The 10,879-nt window shown below is 54.3% G+C and overlaps 3 protein-coding genes across 3 annotated transcripts; 1 reads left to right on the top strand and 2 right to left on the bottom strand.

The window, feature by feature from the left end:
* Positions 1–2,636: 2,636 nt before the first annotated feature.
* On the bottom strand, positions 2,637–4,043 carry LOC34619941 (adenylosuccinate synthetase). The gene is made up of 2 exons (XM_026338378.1): positions 3,734–4,043; positions 2,637–3,655 (listed from the first exon to the last, which is right to left on the bottom strand). Exons 1-2 carry the CDS (start codon positions 4,041–4,043, stop codon positions 2,637–2,639), a joined length of 1,329 nt encoding a protein of 442 aa, XP_026194163.1.
* An 866-nt stretch (positions 4,044–4,909) lies between these two features.
* On the top strand, positions 4,910–6,183 carry LOC34619940. The gene is made up of 3 exons (XM_026338377.1): positions 4,910–5,520; positions 5,614–5,704; positions 5,908–6,183. The coding sequence occupies exons 1-3, from the start codon at positions 4,910–4,912 to the stop codon at positions 6,181–6,183; spliced, it is 978 nt and encodes a 325-aa protein (XP_026194162.1).
* Positions 6,184–6,647: 464 nt separating this feature from the next.
* Positions 6,648–10,635, bottom strand: LOC34619939. Its single transcript, XM_026338376.1, has 7 exons — positions 10,483–10,635; positions 10,113–10,272; positions 9,232–9,977; positions 8,765–9,075; positions 7,460–8,104; positions 6,978–7,388; positions 6,648–6,738 (listed from the first exon to the last, which is right to left on the bottom strand). The coding sequence occupies exons 1-7, from the start codon at positions 10,633–10,635 to the stop codon at positions 6,648–6,650; spliced, it is 2,517 nt and encodes an 838-aa protein (XP_026194161.1).
* Positions 10,636–10,879: the final 244 nt, after the last annotated feature.

The raw sequence follows: 10,879 nt of genomic DNA, 5'->3' as shown, positions 1-10,879 counted from the left end.
ATTCGCCGAGACCACTTCTCCCCTTCTCTGGCCATCTTCCCACTCTTTCCGTGCTTCTCTTAGTCCTCAGTGGTCCAGGCAGCAGCAGCAACGGCAGCAGTGCCAGCAGCGGCCACATACGCAGCGTGTCAATGGTTCTGTCACCACGGGGACAGGCCCCTGATGGGCAGGGTACCCGTGAGGGTGGGCCCACGGGGGGCCCCCTAGGGCAGCCAGGGCAGCAGAAGGTTCTCCATTTTAAACTGGTTTTGCTAGGGGACACTAGCGTGGGCAAGAGCTGTCTTGTCGTCCGCTTTGCTAAAGATGAATTCTACGAGTACCAAGAGAGCACCATTGGAGGTAAATTTCAAGCAGTGTGAATCTATCCAACTATTCAAGTGCTTTAGGATAGGGAGTGTAAGGCGGTGAGTGGTGAACACCCGCAGAGAGGAGCTCAGCACGTGCGCGGTGTGTCTAGGTGTGCACTGACAGCGTAGGTTCCAACATGTAGGGATTGTCCATCTGCAGTGATAGACTGATGGCCCTGAGCCAGAGGTGTGTCTCCTAGATAGCCAGCCACAGCAACGCTTATTGTTACAGCAGCAGCAGCAACTCTGAGAGGATGTAGCAGGACGGAGACTTGTCAAGTGTGGCGGTCCCTGCTGCATGGTCTCACTCAGTGGGGTCTATGGCAGCAGTGCTTCAATTCTGTGCGTTTTGTGTATGTACATCGCTCTGCACGTGTTTCGGCTTGCGCTTTCCTGCAGCGGCCTTCATGACTCAGTCTGTGGACTTGGGAGACTGCATCATAAAGTTTGAGATCTGGGATACTGCGGGGCAGGAAAGATACCGTTCCTTAGCTCCCATGTATTACAGGCAAGGACCTAGGGTTGAGGTTGTGCGCCTTTTTTTTGTGTTTCAGCAGTTCAAATTCAGGCCAGGCTAAAAGCGACAAAAGCTGAGTTGCAGGTGTTCCGGTGTACGGGGGGCTAACTGCCACATCTGTCACTGCCACTTTGCCGTTCCTGCAGAGGCGCAGCAGCAGCAGTGATCGTGTTTGATACAACGAACCGAGATTCGTTCGAGGGTGCCAAGTCATGGGTCGCTGAGCTGCAATCCATTAATGACCAGTCGTCGCTCGTAATGGGTTAGCTGGGGAGTAGAGACACTACAGTGCTAGAGTTGAATGCCCTTTCATGCTCTCTTGGGTGTTGCTGTAGAGCGTGCAGGCCGACGAGTGCATGCGCCTAGATTTGCGTGCTGTACAGTTTCGGGTCTGTCATTTATTCTGCTTTGCAGCTCTAGCGGGCAACAAGATAGATCTTGCTGCTGAAAGGACTGTTAAATCACAAGTCAGTGCTTTTGTACTGCAAAACTAAACGTGATCCAGGGACGGGGCAGCAGGTCGGAGGAGTCGCACTGCTGCTGCACTGCTTTGGACGTTGTTGCTGCTGCTGCACGCGTTGACTCTGCTGCCGCTGCCGCAGGAAGCGCAACAGTTTGCGGAGGAACAAGGCATTTTCTTTATTGAGACTTCAGCGAAGACCGGTCAGAACGTTAACGAGCTTTTCTATGAAATCGGTAAGCCCTATCGAAGGAACATCTTCATCATCACGAGCCGCACTCACTTGATGCCTTTTCAGGCCTTTCCGATGCGGGCTGCTGCGGCGTTTTACCACCTGTCTGCTTGCTATGTTCTTCGCCACTCTTCGACTGTTCAGTGCCATATGTTCTATCTCCAGTGCACGCGGTTCCCCCTCAGCTTCTCGCTCGGCACGCCCTTCCCCCTGCTCGACACATTCAAGCACCCCGCTTTTCTTGCGCACTGTTTTTGCTGCTGTTTCTGCAGCGCGGCGACTGCCCAAGAGCAGAAAAGAGCACGACCCCCAGGCTGGATTTCAAATAAACAAAACTGTGTCAGACAAAAAGCCGGGCTGGTGCTCCGGCTGCAGCAGCTCGTGAAGAGCTAGCATTCTTGTTACAGCCTTGAATGTAATGCCCCGCAGCAGCGTCTCACACCATCAGCTGCAGCGAAGTGGACGCATCGCGTGTAGCTCAAGGCAGTGTTGTCGCTGCTGCTGCTGCGACAGCTTGCCTGCTTCAACTTTTGAGCACGAGAGGGTTTGCTAGGCCTTCACGATAGGTGAAGTGGCATTTTACGGTCGGCAGACAACGGAAGCAGGCATAGAGATACGTGTCGAAAACAATTCATGCTGGGGTCCTTGCATGCACAACGGCAAAGTGGCTGCACAACACGGGGTGTATGGACGACTGCCCCCATCCTCCACCGTCGTCTTTTTTCTTGTAGGCTCTCTGGATTTGTGTAGGACGTCAGCATGCAGAGAAAAGCAGGATCCTGCTTTACAGGGTCTACAGCCTTAAGAGATCACAGAAAACCTCTGCAAGCAAACGGCAGTTAGAAATCAGCGCAATAGGCCAAGATATCCCTTTGCCCGCCCTCAGCGCACTTATTTACGAACATAGTGCACGTGCGCAGGAGACCCAAGCACGAGCTGGAAACGCATCTTGACGCCAAATACCACCTCGACTGCGGAAGCATTTCTCTATAGGGAGAGCGCGTCGCGTCCTGGTTTCGCTAGCTGTGGAACCGACTAGCTAGCTGACACTCTACGCCCTTCGCTATCGCTTGTGCGCAGTTAGTAGTTTAGGATCATGGCGTCTCGGTCAGCTCCGACTCCGATCCACCAGAAAGGTACCCCAAGGAGTTCTTGGATACGCTGGATGTAGCCTCTTGCGTTGGGTGGCAGTTGGTCGAACTGCTTGCAGGCAGAGAGGTCTTCGGTCCATCCGTTGAACTCCTCATATACGGGGACAACATTCCGAAATTCCGCCTGTGTGAGAGGATAAAAAAAGGCGTCGTACTGCTTACCCGTCTCTTTATTCTTGTAGGCAACACAAAGTTTTAGGGTGTCTATTCCCGTCAGGACGTCGACCTTTGTTAAGCACAAGCCATGAAAGCCATTAATGCGGTGTGCATGCAGGAGCATGGGTATATCTAGCCATCCGCAACGGCGGGGGCGTCCCGTTGTAACGCCGTATTCTCCGCCCTGAGAGCGAAGGCGATCCCCTATGGCATCAGTCAGTTCTGTAATCATTGGTCCCCCCCCCACTCGCGTGCAATACGCCTTTACGACCCCCACAACCATGTCTAACTGCCGTGGTGGAAGCCCTGAACCCAAACATGCGTTGGCTGCGGTCGTATTGGAAGAAGTCACGAACGGATACGTCCCCATGTCAATATCTAAAAGGGCAGCATTCGCTCCTTCAAGTAACAGCCGCTCGCCTCTCCCTAAGGCAATATGCAACAAGGAGCACGTGTCTGTGATACTCCTAGACAAGAGCTGGGCGTACACTCTGTGCCGTCTAAGCTCGTCTTCCGTATCGACCCCGAGGTCTCCGAACTGCCTTTCTAGTTCTGAAGCTAGCCGCCTGTAACTAGATTCAAAAGTTTTCCAATCCAGCAGATCACCAGCCCTAATGCCACTCCTAGATACTTTAGTACTATAGCACGGGCCTATTCCCCTAAGTGTGGTACCGAGAGCGCCCCCTCCCCCCGCTGCTTTCCGCCGCTCCTCTATGCCATCAATAGCCCTGTGCAAGTCAAAGAGCAGATGCGCTCGGGAAGAGATGTAAACTCGAGAGACCACGCTATCTGGTAAGGGTTGACTCTCCTCTTCGTCTGTCCCTCTACCGCTCTGCAGCTCCTCTTGCTTCTGCTTTGCCGTCGCCGGATCCAGCCCGCGGATCTCCTTGATGAGTTGCTTCAAATGAAGGACAACTCCATTACCGAGGATAGCCGTCGCATGCGGATGCAATATGCCGCACGGGAGAACGTGGAAGCTTCTTTTCTGTCCGTCTACCACTAGTTGGTGCCCCGCATTGTCTCCGCCATTAAAACGGCAGCAGTGATCTGCTCCTCTGCACAAGAAATCCACCAACTTGCCCTTGCCTTCATCTCCCCACTGAGTTCCTAGGACACACACCACCTGAGGAGACACCCCAGAGGGGCCGCAAGACCAATCCGTTTTTGCCGCAGGACACATCGCTTCGAGCGCCTGTGCTACAGAAATGGATGGGAAGCGGTGTGGCTGCTGCCGAATGGTTTGAGCGCGCTGCACGTCCTGCCGAAGGGTTGGAGCTAGCGCTATTGCTGCTGAGGATCAAGCCGATGCAAATGCAGCTGCCGCTGAGACTGAGGAAACGGGTAGGCACGGTATAGGTAAACGGGTAAAAGGCGAACTTGCCTTGTACAACAGGTGGCATAAAATCTGCCACGAGGCGCAGCGAAGGACGCGGAGAGAGAGGACCCCTGACGGGCAGATCCTGAACCGAAAGTGTGCAGCATTCAGTACCATACCTAGGAGTGCACCTGCTTCTTCCACCACTTGTAAGCTGTTGTATATACATGCACGCACATTTATGATGACGAAAAATTTCATCTTCTCCCCAGGATTGCAGCTTCCACCAACATGAAGACTGGGGCCTCCACCATCAGCCCCACTGGCCGTACCTTCGAGGGGTTGAGTCAGGAGTCCACCCGTGGGAACTTTCATGAACAACTCAAGAATCAAGCTGTAGAGGTGGCTCTAAGGTTGAGCAGAGGCACCTATTTTGCTCTGATTGAGCTTGACCTCTCCATGCAGTATAGTTGTGAGGGCTTTGATCATTGAGCATCGGGAGCGGCAATCGCAGGCGAAGGATTCAGATGCGAAGACACTCAACGCGTGGAGGGACACACAGAGTTCGAACGGTGGCGAAAAAGACGAGTAGACAAAAGCAACGCCTCTTCTTCTGCTCGCCTAGCTCCGTATGCTTGCAATTGCGCGTTGTGCCGTGACCACAAAGGATGCCTCCGTAACATCCTCACGACACGCAACTAACGGAGCCGGACCATAGATGGAGGGCGGCCATGCAGCCTAAAGGCAACACTCCATGGGTCTCTTTTGACGCCCTGAGAGTCTCTGGACTGGGATCTGCAGCTGCAGCTGCAGCCGCTGCTGCAGCTGCCACAGCAGCAGCGAATGAGGATGCTGCAGCAAGAGGAGCCTATTCAGGGGTTCCCAGGGATGCTGCAGCTGGGGAGGAAGAGAAATGGGCTGCTGCATCCCCGGAGGGGCGATATGTTGAGGGGAGATTGAGGGCCTCTGTAGATCGCGAAACTGCAGTGTTGTTACAGCTGCAGATGCAGCAGGCGCAGCATCAAGCGTATCAGAGCCAAGTGCAACCGCAGGAGCAGCATCAGGATCAACGGGAACTGCAAGAGGCCACATACCGCATACAGCGCATCACTTTCAACGACCCGGCAATCCAAACGCTCCACGAGAAGAAACGACACGTGACTTTGGATTTGTTCTTAGCACCTCAGAGTCTATCCGGATCTGGCATTCTGCGCGTTGTTACCCCCTTGCAGGAGCACAAGCAGCTCTACCGCACCAACAAATCATGCGAGAGCCTTGTGTTGGTCCACGAGGCCCCCGTTTCTGGAGGCATGCAGGAGATGCTGGAAGCACTGAATTTCAAGTGAGGCAAAAAGCAGCCAAAGGTCTACTCGGTTTTCAATTTGTATTTTCAAGCCCCTCATCTAGAATCTAGGGTCTGCGGTTTGTGCCGCAGGCCTCGCGCCGTGGAATTTGTACGGCGGAGAACTTTCAAGTTGAATATATCGGGAAGCCTCGTCGAAGCCTCGCTCAATTGGAGATTTCGAGTATGTGTGCACTGCCGCTGATGGTCCTGCCAGTGGTGCTCTTGCCCTGCTATTTGCTGTGTATGTGTGTATGTACATATGTATATATATGTATATACATACAAATATATATATATATATATATATATATATATATTTGTATGTATGTATGTGGCGCTGGTGTTGCTGCAACTGGTTTGCCTGGTGCTGTGGGGGTCTTGAAGGGGTTGTCTGCATCTGTGGGGGTGCCGAGTGTGTTGCAGGACGAGGCAGAGGCTGTAGAGACGCGTCCAGGAGAAGTTACAGTTGATCTGGTTGCTGCGGCGCTATCACGCATGCCTCCCCAGCAGATGCACCAGCACCAGCAGCCGCAAGAGCAGCAGATGCAGGAATTACAAAGGGAATATCTGGAGGAGGTTTGGCATCCTCTGCAACAAGCCGCTGCGGCATACTCCGCCCTCGCACTCTTTGAGCCTGTCGGGTTCTCCTCGGAGTTTTAGTTCATAAGAAACAAACGCTTACCGCGTTTCTTTTGGCCCTTCAACGATCAAGTATAGGCTCTCTTGCGTCAAGGGGTCACCACAAGCCCCTCTGGCCACCCTCTTTTGGGGTGCTGTATGTACAAACTCTCCTTAGCCCACATGCTGTTTGCCTCTGACCGAATGCATTTCAATACTTGACTGCACTTTAATACTTTCTCCCCCCGCCTCCTAAGTTTTGCACTCGCCTTCCCAGTTGTCAGCTGCGCTGGCGCCTCCCCTGCCTCCTCTCAGTCTAAACCACCGTATCTCTCCCCCCCTTATGCCCCCCTGTCACGTCGCTACACGCTTGTTGCCCGGCGTCTCGCCGCTCTCTCAGTCTACGCATCCAGCCAAACGCTGTGCTAAACGAGAACCGAACGCGCTGCAGCAACCCCAGCGGCAACCACTGGTGGCTCTGCGACTGCTCTTCGTGCTGCCCTAGTCTAGACACCTGGTAGGCAGTTAGGCTCTTGCTGCAGCAGACGACGGAGACAAAAGAGCGAAGGGTGCAAGGACCCCCGCAACACCCATTTGCTGTTGCCGCCGTCCCGGCGATAGCGCTGCAGAAGCACAACACAGCGATAGCAGCAGCAGCAGCCACAGTATGCAGCGGATGCATAAAGCAGCAGCAACACACGCAACGGCTCTCACTTTTTCTGTCTCAAGTTCTCGAGACCCCATCAGCAGCCAAGAGCATGCCAGCAGCAGAAAGCCTGTCAGCAGCAGAAAGCACGCCATCAGCAGAAAGCATGCAAACAGCGATCACCTTGAGCAGCTCCGTGCCACCCTGCACCACAAGGCCGTCTCCTGCAGGCGTCAATTCTGCGCATAAGGGCAATTGCATCTGTTGCACCCGTGCCTTTAAATCGCGGGGTCCAAGGGGTCCTAGCAACAGCAGTGGTCGCCGCTTGGCTGTTCCTGCTGCAGCTGCTGCTAAGACTTCCTCTACCCTCTCCCCATGGGAAGGAGTCTGCTGTTGTGTAGAGCCGCCTTCCGCCAATGTTGCGGCTTCATCCGGCGCGCAAAGCAGCACTTGAGGCTCCAGCGGCATTGACCAGAACCCCCCAAGATAGCTAGGGGCGAACCGTCGCTGCCGCTTTTTGCTGCTGTCGCTGCATGCGCCACAGTGAAGACATATTCGTAGGGAGACGGAGCACCTTAAAACAGCAGCAGCAGCGGCACAGCTTCAGCTGCAGGCGCAACACCGAGACGGCTAAAAAACAAAGCTAAGGAGCTTGCTGCTGCATGAGCTCACCCGCCTGTTACTCCAGCGAAGGGCTTGCCCCTGCTGCTGCTGCTGCCACTACTACCATCGGACGCTTGTGGCGTGCCAATCGCACGAATACGAGCTACATGGATAATCGCTGGCTTTCTTCTTGCAGCCGCAATGCAGCGGCCGTCCGCTTCTGCGATAGCCGCATCAAGGGTGGCCGAAGCAGCCGCAGCAGCACGTGCGGCGGCATCAACCAGCGGTGTGCCTTCGTGGACATACACCCCATGATGCAGAGCCTCACCCCACAGACGAGCAGACAGTCCCGCTACCGCTTGAGTGGAGGGCAGCTGAAGCATCGCGCTGCTGCTGCCGCTCGCTGCACAGCCCTCGGGAAGCAGCAAGTGCAGCCGCTGCTCCTGCTCGTGCCTCTCCATTTCAACAAACCAGCTAAGCCTCGCGGTTGCTGCCGAAGCAAGTTCGCGCTGGTCCTCATGCTGCACGCCTTTTGGCCAAGACAGCGGGGGCAACAAGAGAAACAAATGCCGTGGATCTAAAGCGCACAATACGGCGTCGAGCTCCTGCTGGGTCGTATGCCCCGCCACATCACAAACCTCCGCAAAACATCGCAATGTCACCGTCTCGCGAGTTTCCTTCCACATGCATGGATCCGATCCCCCACACCATCGCCTGCGAAGGGGGCAGCAACATCAGGAAGAGCCAACTACATGCCAAAAAATGACAGACACACAGATATATACACACATACACGCATACAGAGATCCATATATATATGTATACATACAGATACAGACATAGAGAGCCAGATATACGTACAGATGCAGGCATATAGAGAGCCAGATATACATACAGATGCAGGCATATAGAGAGCCAGATGTACGTACAGATACAGGCATATAGAGAGCCAGATATACGTACAGATGCAGGCAAATAGAGAGCCAGATATACATACAGATACAGACATAGAGAGCCAGATATACGTACAGATGCTGGCATATAGAGAGCCAGATGTACATACAGATACAGGCATATAGAGAGCCAGATATACATACAGATACAGGCATATAGAGAGCCAGATATACGTACAGATACAGATACAGACAGATACAGATACAGATACAGACATAGAGATACAGACAGATAGACAGGTGGATATACACACGAACAGAGAAACATATACACAGACAGATATACATACACACGAACAGAGAAACATATACACAGGCAGCCCCCCATACACCGGGACGTATACACACAAACGCGTACACACATTTACACCACCAGGCACTACTCCCCCCTCTTCAGCTGGACCTCGTTTGCTCATCTTACCGTAGCTGCTGCCTCCAGTGAGGTCTTGTTGCTTCTGCTGCGGCTTCTGCTGGACCCCTGCTGTGTGTGGCGACAGCGGCGGGAGCGAGAGTAGCATCCGCTAGCTCTCGAAACTTGAGAAAGCGGCTACGTGGACCCCCTCGTACTGCAGCCATCGCTGCTTCGGCCAGTCTCTGAGCTGCCGCGTGGCTAGGAAACATTAACAAAGGCTGTGGCTCTCTGTCGTTGTTGCTTTCGCCTTCATCAGACTGGTCGCTCCCCTCACTGCCATCCATCCTGACTCTTCTGGTAGCAGAAGTTGCTGCGGGTGTCTGAAAGGCAGCAGCGGCAGCAGCAACGCAGTGGCAGGGTGTGGAGTCGCAGTGCAAAGGGCAGTAGGAAGCGGCAAGGAAGTGACTACCCCTCGCTCTCGTCGCTGCATGAGCCGCAGCCGCAGCACGCAATTCGGTGCGCCAAAAGCCCCTCACCATTGTCTGCATGCGCCAAGCTTCCTTGAGGCGCTCTTCGACAGGAGCTCCGCATGCTGCGACTGCTGCGGACTGCTGAAGTTGCTGATCTTCCTCTCCCTTGGAGTCGTCTTCTGCCTGCCCTCCAGTGACTTGGTGCTGCAGCAGGTGATGGGCAGCTGCAGCCGAAGCTGCCGGATCCGTAGTTTGACTCAGACCAAACAAAGGCTGGGCATAGCCGCAGCGGGAGGGCCAAAAGACACCGCTGTCGGCTGCAGTCGCTCTAACTTCATCCTCCCCTTGCTGCTGCTGCTGCTTTCCAGAGGTTTCCTCCGCGTGTGCAGCTGAAGCAGCAACAGCAGCAGCCGTCTCCTCCCTCTCGTCCTCAGAGGTGTCGCTGCTGGCGTCTTCCACATCCCCGTCGGGTGGGACCGTGCCAACTGGGAAATTTTCTGCCGCTGCTGTTTCTGCTGCTGCTTCTCCAGAAGCCGTTCTGCTGCTGCTGCTGCTGCTGCCATCGTTCTCTTCCTGAGTCTGCTGCTGCTCCTCGAACGGGAATGCCGCGGAGTCTGCCCGCCCCTTCACCTTTTGCAGCTGCTGCTGCCTCTTTCGCAGCCTCCTGACCTTCCGTTCTAACTCGAAGCGCGCATACAAGGCGTCCACGGGCAGAGGCACCTGTTGCCGCTGCTGCAGCAACAGCTGCTTCCTCGAGGCTCCTCCAGCAGAGAAACTTTTGCATGCCGCCAACACCTCCGCTGCTGTCGTTCCTGCACAGAGCCGCAACAAACAGCATGACACTACATAGGCTTCTGAAGCAATCGGCGGCAAGCATTTCTCCTCGCACGAAGCAGCCCCTCACGGAGGTCCTCTCCCTCGCCCAAAACGCGTCCATCCAGATTCACCTTGTTGGGGATGCGTAGGAAAAATGATGCGACATTGTTCGGAGGCAGCGGCAGCAGCAAACGCATCCCTAGCGACTCCTGTATCCAGGGAGCCGGGAGCGAGCAGCAACAGCCGACCGCCTCCTTGGATCTGACTGCATGCGAGGAGCTCTTCGAGCTGCTTTCGCGTGGCAATGCACAGCAAATGACCAAATTGCTGCTGTTGCTGCTGCTGCCGCTTGTCTCCCGCTGCTGCGGAGGCAGCTGCAGCTGCATATCTGGACTTGTTCCCTGTCGCACCAGCCGTCTCCGCTACGGTGGGAGCCGTAGCTTCTGCGGAGCAGGCTGCTGCGACTGCTGTGCTTGCAATGAAATGCTGCTGTCGCTGCACGGCAATCCCCCACGCCGCGCGGCTCGTAGCGGCAGCGAGCAAAGGTTTAGCAGCTTCCAGAAAGGCTGAACTTCCAGGGGATACCAAACACAGCGGTGCCTGTTGCAAAGCAGAAGAAGAATCCCACAGTGCGTCCAAGTGCGACGCCAGCATCAGACACGTCCCTGAAGGCAGACCCCACCGCAGGTCGTATACGTATAATAATAATAAAAAAACATACATACATACATACATACATACATACATACATACATACATACATACATACATACATACATACATACATACATACATACATACATACATACATACATACATACATACATACATACATACATACATACATACATACATACATACATACATACATACATACATACATACATACATACATACA

Source organism: Cyclospora cayetanensis, unplaced genomic scaffold (assembly GCF_002999335.1).
Source record: "Cyclospora cayetanensis isolate NF1_C8 unplaced genomic scaffold, CcayRef3 CcayRef3_contig_255, whole genome shotgun sequence".
Lineage (NCBI taxonomy): Eukaryota > Apicomplexa > Conoidasida > Eucoccidiorida > Eimeriidae > Cyclospora > Cyclospora cayetanensis.
Note: the sequence above shows the minus strand (reverse complement) of the source record. Positions and strands in the feature narration are given on the sequence as shown.

Bases quoted from the DNA above. Each gene is read 5' to 3' on its own strand.
- LOC34619941 (XM_026338378.1), bottom strand. From the start codon at position 4,043: ATGTGTCCTGCGGCAAAAACGGATTGGTCTTGCGGCCCCTCTGGGGTG. The intron at 3,656-3,733 runs ATCCGGCGACGG...GTCAACCCTTAC, and splicing joins CAAGGAGATCCGCGGGCTGG to CAGATAGCGTGGTCTCTCGA.
- LOC34619940 (XM_026338377.1), top strand. From the start codon at position 4,910: ATGCAGCCTAAAGGCAACACTCCATGGGTCTCTTTTGACGCCCTGAGA. The intron at 5,521-5,613 runs GTGAGGCAAAAA...TTTGTGCCGCAG, and splicing joins CTGGAAGCACTGAATTTCAA to GCCTCGCGCCGTGGAATTTG. The intron at 5,705-5,907 runs GTATGTGTGCAC...GGGGTCTTGAAG, and splicing joins CGCTCAATTGGAGATTTCGA to GGGTTGTCTGCATCTGTGGG.
- LOC34619939 (XM_026338376.1), bottom strand. From the start codon at position 10,635: ATGCTGGCGTCGCACTTGGACGCACTGTGGGATTCTTCTTCTGCTTTG. The intron at 7,389-7,459 runs GTGAGCTCATGC...CTGCAGCTGAAG, and splicing joins TTCGCTGGAGTAACAGGCGG to CTGTGCCGCTGCTGCTGCTG. The intron at 6,739-6,977 runs GCTCAAGGTGAT...CGGCGGCAACAG, and splicing joins GTGCAGGGTGGCACGGAGCT to CAAATGGGTGTTGCGGGGGT.